Genomic DNA, 8,132 nt, shown 5'->3' with positions numbered 1-8,132 from the left:
TAAAATAAAATAAAATAAAAATACAAACTTGCCTAAGGTGATGCTTGCAGAAGGAGGGGATTCTGGTGTTGTACAAAGAAATTTGCTGGGAATATATATTAGGCTCAGTGACTTTTGTTAGGAGAAATCCTCAAACAGGAAATTTCACACATAGAAAACAATAAGTAATATTTGGTCGAACTATGGGTTTTCTTTGGACTTGTGTATCTCAGGATATCTGGCACAAAATAGGTGCTCAATAAAAACATGTCTGTTCAAACCTAAAATTTAAATAATTCATAAAACAATTTGATCACATGGCAAAATCCGACAGGCTATTTGCTTTAACTAAATTAGTTTGTACAACAATCAATAATTATATCTACGCCTAAAGTAATGACTTCATGTCCTGAAATGTTTCTAGCTAAAGCAGAAAAAAAGTGAAAATGGAAATAAGCTATACATCTTTTAAAGTTTTTTCTAATTACAAATTCCATTAAAAATTTTAACGTCATCTCAATTTATACAATACTCACTATTGATCTATCCTTAGCCATCTTAAAATAACCTATTGTGAGGGTTTTAGTATAGCCATGAAACACACTGTTCATATAACCACTATTTTTTAAATAACTAATAGAAAAAATCTGAGTCTCCTTTGAATAGTGTATCAAAGAAGGTGCATTTGCAGATTATGTACTTTAAGGAAACCTGTTATCTGATTAAGTTGGACCTTAGCTTAGACAAAAAGGTAAAGCTGATTAAGTTAGGACACTAGCAGTTAACTGATGTTTGAATTTGATAGCTGGAAAGATGAGTTTTGTGAACACTCACTTTAAATGCTTATGGGTAATCCATGAAGTCTTTTAGGCATCCAAATTTTAGTTTCCAGGGAGAAAAAAAGGGTCTGTTCCATAGGTAAATGAACATCTGGTGTTATACAGAAAAATTAACATATTTTTCAGTTCTCATCCTACACACAGAATAGGGCATAGGTATTATGCAAGCACAATCTTCTCCTCCTTTCTTTAAAAAATGATTTATATAATAATTCCTTAATTCAGTAGCAACAGAAATAATGTTTTCTCTCTTTTTTTTTTGTTTTGTTTTGTTTTGTTTTTTAGGCTCAGGCTTCTTTCATTCCAAAACCCTACTCTTCAAGACTTAAATTCTTCTTTTAAAAAAGACCTAATCATTTAACTCAGAAAGAGCAAAAAGTCAGGAGGTGAAACCCAAGGTATTCCTATTAGTCTTACATAACTTACTCTAAGTTGGAACTGATACAATAGCTTAACTAAAACCTGAGGTATAAGGACAAAAATCAGTTCTTTAGTATATTCTCCACACACATAAAGAGTTTTAAAAATTAAAAAGGCCTTATTTTTTTTTTCTTGCATTCTTAAAATATAAGCACCCACTACAGAATAAATTAGGGCACCAATATAAAATGCAAAAGAGTCACACTTAAAATAAAGAGCATTAAATTCATCCTATCACATCGAGGTAATGCAATTGACAGAACTGGGAAATAATTTCAAATAAATTAATTTCTTAACACTGATTTTTAAAAATCACCTCTGTAAGTATGCATTAAGTATTTTTTATAAGTTCTTGCAGGGAACATCAAAAAGTGATTTTCAAAAGCAATATATGCATGTTCATCCATCTTGCAAACAAAACTGAAAATGTAAAGTTACAGTTATTAGTGCTTAAATGAAATTAGCTTTTAAAATTGCAAATTACTCGTTCATGGGTAAATATGTATCAAATCTTTCAAAAATGTAAATTTACACAAACAACTGTCCTTACTAGGAAGACCCTGATCTGCACTCAATTAAAAGCTATGTGTTAACTACATCTCACCACTGAGACACCTGAGCCTCAGTGTAATACCAGCCACAGATTCCCTGCATTGCTTTGGAAACTGCTGCTTGCTTACTAAAGCACTGAACCGCAAATTCGCCTTTCTAAAAAGACTGGAAGCAAGAAGCCAAGTTTCACTATCTAGTTTTCCGAAATGAATTAGGGTTTGCGATTTCACTGGGAATGACCACATTATCAAGATGCCATCGCCCTCCCGAGGCATTTAATTACAGTACCTTCTCTGTTTCCATTCAACCACCTCAACTAAACTTCCAATAGAATCAGACACACAAAAAGTTGCTTCCATGGCCTTGCTGAAAGTCTCCTCTGGGTGCAACGCTGGGATCCTGCATATATTACGCAGAAAGGGCAAAGGGAAACGAAAAGTAAAGATTGTTAGATAACGTGGTGACATTACCTTGCCCGTCTTGTGATCAAACCAGACGAGAGCGTGGTTCCTTGACAGCACTTTGCAATCAAAGGTAGCATTATTCTGAGCTGGTCGACAGCGGGCCACGGAGCGGCCGATTTTAATAGGTTCGTCCAGGTAGACATGGCGCTCCTGAAATGGGTGCGAGTTCGGGCGGCAAGTGAAGATGGCCAAGGCTGACGGCATCGAGGACAGACTGGGGTGTCTCTCCTACCAAGGGACAAAGAGGAGTTCCACCGGATCCGGACTGCCCTTCACAAGCTTATACCCCTATCCCCCCCAAAATTTTAAATTAAAACAAACTGCGCATTGTCTAAGCATAACCAGTGAACATCAACAACTCTTCACTTGAGTGGGAAGACAAGCCAGCGCAAGCCCCATCACCTCCTTTAAAACCCAGCAGCGCCCTGATCAGACAAAGTCCCCGACTGGCAGCTTTCAGTCCATCCTCTTCCCTGGGAAGAAAAGGCTCAAACATCGGTCAGCTCCGGCTAAGAAAACTCCTGGAAGACAGTTCAGGGACTGGAGGTATCCAAGCAGATGAGTCACACACCAATTCTTGTGTTTTGTTTGGGATCGCGGCCGCTTTTCCCCCTCGGTGGCGGAAATGTTGCAGCACTGCAGCATGAAGGAAGGGTCGGTTCCGTGCGGCCAGGAAGGTCCTTTTGGGCCGAAGGAAGGTGTAGCCGAGCACCTCTGGGCAGCCACCGCCCGTCTTCGAGGGCCTCGAGAGTGGAAGGGCAGGGGCGAGGGGGTCGGTGAAGGGGTCTAGACGGCCAGCGGGACAGTCTGCATTGCTCTTGCTGCACGGAGGCCACCCGGGAGGTGGCACGGGGTCCCTGGCACGAGCCGAGGCAGCGGTGGCTGGGGTCCTTGGCTCGAGGAACGGGGACAGGCAGAGGCGCGGGCAGCGGCCGAGTGGGGACTCCCGGGCACCTGGCGGGCGTCCCCGCGCCCAGGGCGGGGATCCGGCTCGGCAGGCCGGTGCGGACCGAGCGAGGCGCAACCCCGGGGAGGCTTGGGGGGTCTCGGCCCGCAGGAAGTTGGTCCCTGGACGTCTGAGCTCCTGGCTGCTGCTCAGCACACGGGCAGCCTTCCTTCAGGGTCGCCCCCACGAGGGTCGCATCTCAGGGACGGCAGCCGCAGCTCCCAGCGGACGAGGAGGTGGGGGAGGGAGGCTGGCCCAGAGATTGGGGGAGAGGCCTGGAGGCCCCGGGCTGGGTCCGCCGCAGCCTCCACCACTCGCGGCCGGTGGAACACGCTCAGGCTGTGCCCGACAAGGCAGGAAACTTTCCGACCTGGTGGGGAAAACATCAAAACAAACGGCCGTCAGGCGCCGGTGCCCGCCCGCCTCAGCCCGCACCCCCTTCAACCCGCCCCTTGTCAGTCCCCACGACTGGCCAAGACCTCGGCCGACCTCTCCGCGGACGAGCTGCGGGGATTTAGAGCCCGAAAGCCACGACGGGTCCAGCCTCCCTCGCCGCCGCCACCACCGCCTCAGCTTACCTTGCCAGCGCCGGCCGCCATAGTGACTCTGACTGAAACCTACCCGGTGCACCGCCACGGGAACGCGCACCCTTCAAGGGCCCTCCTACCCCCTCTCCCGCGCCGTAGTCCAGGGTTGTCACGTGTTCGACGCCGTGGAAGCCATGATGGTCAAGGGCAGAGAAGAGGGCACGCTAATTTTTAAGGAGCCTCCAGGCGCCATGTTAGTTAAGGGCTGGAAGCTTCAAACCATGGGACAACCTTTATAACCATTTTGGTTAAGGGCAAGAGAAAATTTGACCTGTTGAAGGCTTTCCAAACAAAACGTGACAGCTTCCTGCGTTACCATCTTGGTAAGAAGACACCAGCTTTTACTAAATTTTAGTCATCATACTTCTCGTTGAAGATACCAACGAGCGAAGAGAACAGACACATCCGAAGGAGATGTTCATTTGCAGTCATCTTAGCTGTGGGCAACACAGTCCGCCTACAGCCGCCTTAGGTGGGGCCAACCAGATTCCCACAAGTCTCAGGATTTGTGCATCTAAAATGAGATCCCTCCTCCCCCTGCAAAAGTCTTCTGAGAACCCTGCCCAGAGAAAAACTCTTAGTCTCCGCATTCCATTTCGAATGACCATTCTTCTCTTGGGACCTATCACGTCCCCCAGGGCTCCAGTGCAGATTCTACCCCGGAAAGAGTGTGACTTCAGAAAATTTAAAATCACCCTGTTTCCAGAGAAAGGTCAAACAATTTCCAATATGAAAAAAAAGAGGGTATAGTCCCCATTCATAATATTATGGTAGATGACGAGTCTGTAGAAGGAAAAAATACAAAACCTAAAAGAAAATTTCAAGAAAAGATGGTGGGAAGGAGTTTTATTCATTTGGAACCAATGGTGGCTTCATTCTTCAAATTCCTTTGACAACAGGCTCTACCACTGTGTGACCTTGAGTTTATCTAAAACTTTTCTAAACCCTTTCAAGCCTCTTTTTCTCATCTATTACTTGGAGATGATACATAACTCACCTGTTATTGGGAGAATTCATTTCAATACTTACATATAGGAGTTCCGCCCTGTCCTACCTGTCCCAAGTTCTGTGCTGGGCCCTGGAGACACAGTTGAACAAAACCTCAATCCCTGTCCTCTGAAAGCACACCTGGACACTGTGGGATAGGAAGGGCGGTGGGGAGGAGACAAACGCATAGATATTTCACTTTGATGTAATGAGGGCTAAGATGGAAGCAAACAGTGAGTGCTAAAGGTGTCAGGGACTGCCTTCTGAGGGAGGTAACTGAACTGAATGAAGGAAGGTAGGAAAACCACAATAAATACAGTATTTATTGAATGGCTTCTTAAATGTCCAGTAAAAGAGAATAGCAAGAAAGGAACAAAGCTATTTGAAACAGTGGACCAATGTGCCTGGCGCATAATAGTGAAATAAATATTTGATGCATGAATGAAAATTACATACTGTTACTCATTATTACAGGATAAAGAAGGAGTGGCACAAAATGAGTCTGGAGAAAAGAATATGCATTAGATTATAAAGATACTGGGTATTTGTGTACTTTTCTAGGACTCTTCACTAATTCAGCAAATATGTATTGAACTACTACAGCGTTCCAGGTACTTTATTCTGGGAAAAAATAAAGATATGTTGAAAAGTTTTAATATAAGAGGGTAAAAAGTTTTCATTTCTGGTAACTTTTAGGCTTATGTGGAATAAAGTAATACAGGTCCCTCCACAAATCTCTGATGCGTTCTGGGCATGAATTTATAAGTTACTTGTACATGATTTCATTAGTTCATTCTAGAAATATTTAATTGACTGCCTACTGGGAAATAGCTACTTTTGAAAAGCCCTACAACAGTGAAAAAAAAACCCAACTCCCTCAAGCTGCTCATAATGCAGATGATGATATAGTAAGAAACTTGCTGTTATGAGTATATCAAGAGTATATCAAGAGTAATGGGAGCATGGCAGAGTAGTTTATTTTATTTTATTTAAAAATTTTTAATTCCAGGGTCACCTGGGTGGCTCAGTCAGTTAAGTATCCAACTCTTGGTTTCAGTTCAGGTCATGATCTCACAGTTTGTGAGCTCGAGCCCATGATGTGATAGTGCAGAGCCTGCTTGGGATTCTCTCTCTCCCTTTCTCTCTGCCCCTCCCCTGCTTGTCTCTCTCTCTCTCAAAATAAATAAATAAACTTTAAAAATAAATTTAAAAATATAAATAAATTTTAAAAAATTTAATTCCAGTATAGTTAACACACAGTGTTATATTAATATGTTTCAGGCATACAATATGATTCAATAATTCTACATATTACTCAGTGCTTATCATGATAAGTGTGCTCTTTAATCCCCTTCACCTATTTCACCCATCCGCCCCACCCACCACCTCCCTTCTGGTAACCATCTGTTTGTTCTTTATAGTTAAAAGTCTGGTTTTTAGCTTGTCTCCTTTCTTTGTTTATTTCTTAAATTCCAGAGATGAGTGAAATCATATGGTATTTGTCTTTCTCTGACTGACTTATTTTGCTCAGCATTATACTCTCTAGATCCATCCATGTTGTTGCAAATGTCAAGATTCTATTCTTTTTTTATGGCTGAATAATATTCTGTTGTATATATGTGTACCACCCCTTCTTTATCCATTCATCCATAAATTGATGGAACTTGGGCTGCTTCCATAATTTGGCCATTGTAAATAATGCTGCAATAAACATAGGGGTGCACATATCCCTACGAATTAGTGTTTTCCTTTGCTTTGGGTAAATACCCAGTAGTACGATTACTGAATTGTAGGGTAATTCTATTTTAATTTTTTGAGGAGTCTCTATTCTGTTTTCCACAGTGGTTGTACCAGTTTGCATTCCTACCAATAGTGCACGAGGGTTCCTTTTTCTCCTCATCCTCATCAATATTTGTTTCTTGTGTTTTTTATTTTAGCCATTCTGACAAGTGTGCAGTGATATCTCATTGTGGTTTCAATTTGCATTTCCCTGAAGATGAGTGATGCTGAGCATCTCTTCATGTATCTGTTGGCCACCTGTATGTCTTCTTTGGAGAAATGTCTGTCCATATTGTCTCCCTATTTTTTAATTGAATCACTTGTTTTTGTGGTGTTGAATTATATGTTATTTATACATTTTAAATGTTTAAATTTGTATTGGCTATGTCATTTGCAAATATCTTCTCCCATTCAATAGGTTGTCTTTTAGTTTTGTTAATTGTTTCCTTTGTTGTGCAGAAGCTTTTTATTTTGATGTGGTCCCTACAGTTTGTTTGCTTTTGTCTCCCTTGCCTCAGGAGATTTATCTAGAAAAATGTTGCTAAGGCTGATGTCGGAGAAATTCTGCCTGCACTTTCTTCTAGGATTTTTATGGTTTCAGGTCTCACAGTTAGGTCTTAATCCATTTGAAGTTTTGGGGTTTTTTTTATATGATATAAGAGAGTGGTCCAGTTTTATTCTTTTGCATGTAACTGTCCAGTTTTCCCAACACCATTTATTGAAGAGGCTTTTTCCCATTGCATATTCTGGCCTCCTTTGTCGAAGCTTAATTGACCATACAACACTGTGGAGTAATTTAAACTGAGACTTGAAAAATGAGTAGAAGTAGGGCAGTTAGTCTGGTAGTAGTGGGATAATGAAATTTTAGGCCAAGAAAACATCATAAACAAAGACCAAAAAAGTTGAGAGAACAAGACTTTAAGAGAATTATAAGTAGGCCTATGTTACTGAATGAAACATAAGGGTAGGAGTTGGTCAAGGAGAGGGGCACAGAAATGAGTTTCAATGGCTGAAAGACTTGAGGGCAAACAACAGACTTCAGAACATTTTCATCTTCCTCCTAGAAGATCAGAGTAATGAAAATCAAGGTGTCAGAATCAGACATTGCATCACCATTTACCAACACTGTAAACAGTAAATTATTTAGCTTCTCTAAGTCTGTTTCCTTATTTGAAAAAAGTAGATAATACCTCACAGAGTTTTGTTAGGATTAAGTAACATAATGCAAGACAAAGTGCCTTCCTTCCATGATGCCCAAAAAATAGTAGATACTCAGACAATGTTAGGTTTTTTTCTTCTTACTAACAGTAAGAATTCCCTCAGCCTTCCACAGTAAAGAGCAAGTTGTGTTATCCTAATTCATATATGGAGAAATTTGTTCATAAATGTGGAAATAAAAAGTATCTCCTTATGTTGAGTTTTACTACACTATCTCTTACAACAAACAGAATAAGGCTTTTTTTTTTTTTTTTTTTTCCTGTGAGAAAATCTGGGATTGCTATAACCTGGAAGGGTAAAGAATCTGACCAAGTTATGCGGGGTGCTAGAAATGCCAAAATGGCACTGAAGGCGTTCTTCA

At 41.5% G+C, this 8,132-nt stretch overlaps 1 protein-coding gene across 26 annotated transcripts in view; it reads right to left on the bottom strand.

The window, feature by feature from the left end:
• Nucleotides 1–3,869, bottom strand: part of SLMAP (sarcolemma associated protein) — a 149,720-nt gene extending 145,851 nt beyond the window's left edge. For 13 of the 26 annotated variants that reach the window (XM_049640773.1, XM_049640787.1, XM_049640780.1 and 10 more), the window contains exons 1-2: nucleotides 3,779–3,869; nucleotides 2,261–3,570 (exon numbers count right to left, since the gene is read on the bottom strand). In XM_049640773.1, the coding sequence (XP_049496730.1) occupies nucleotides 2,261–2,458 (198 nt within the window). In that variant the 5' untranslated portion in view covers nucleotides 2,459–3,570; nucleotides 3,779–3,869. The other 13 variants (XM_049640794.1, XM_049640789.1, XM_049640797.1 and 10 more) reach the window with 3 other exon arrangements.
• Between the last annotated feature and the right edge of the window lie 4,263 nt (nucleotides 3,870–8,132).

This window comes from Panthera uncia, chromosome A2 (assembly GCF_023721935.1).
Source record: "Panthera uncia isolate 11264 chromosome A2, Puncia_PCG_1.0, whole genome shotgun sequence".
NCBI classification, from domain to species: Eukaryota; Metazoa; Chordata; class Mammalia; order Carnivora; family Felidae; genus Panthera; species Panthera uncia.
Note: the sequence above shows the minus strand (reverse complement) of the source record. Positions and strands in the feature narration are given on the sequence as shown.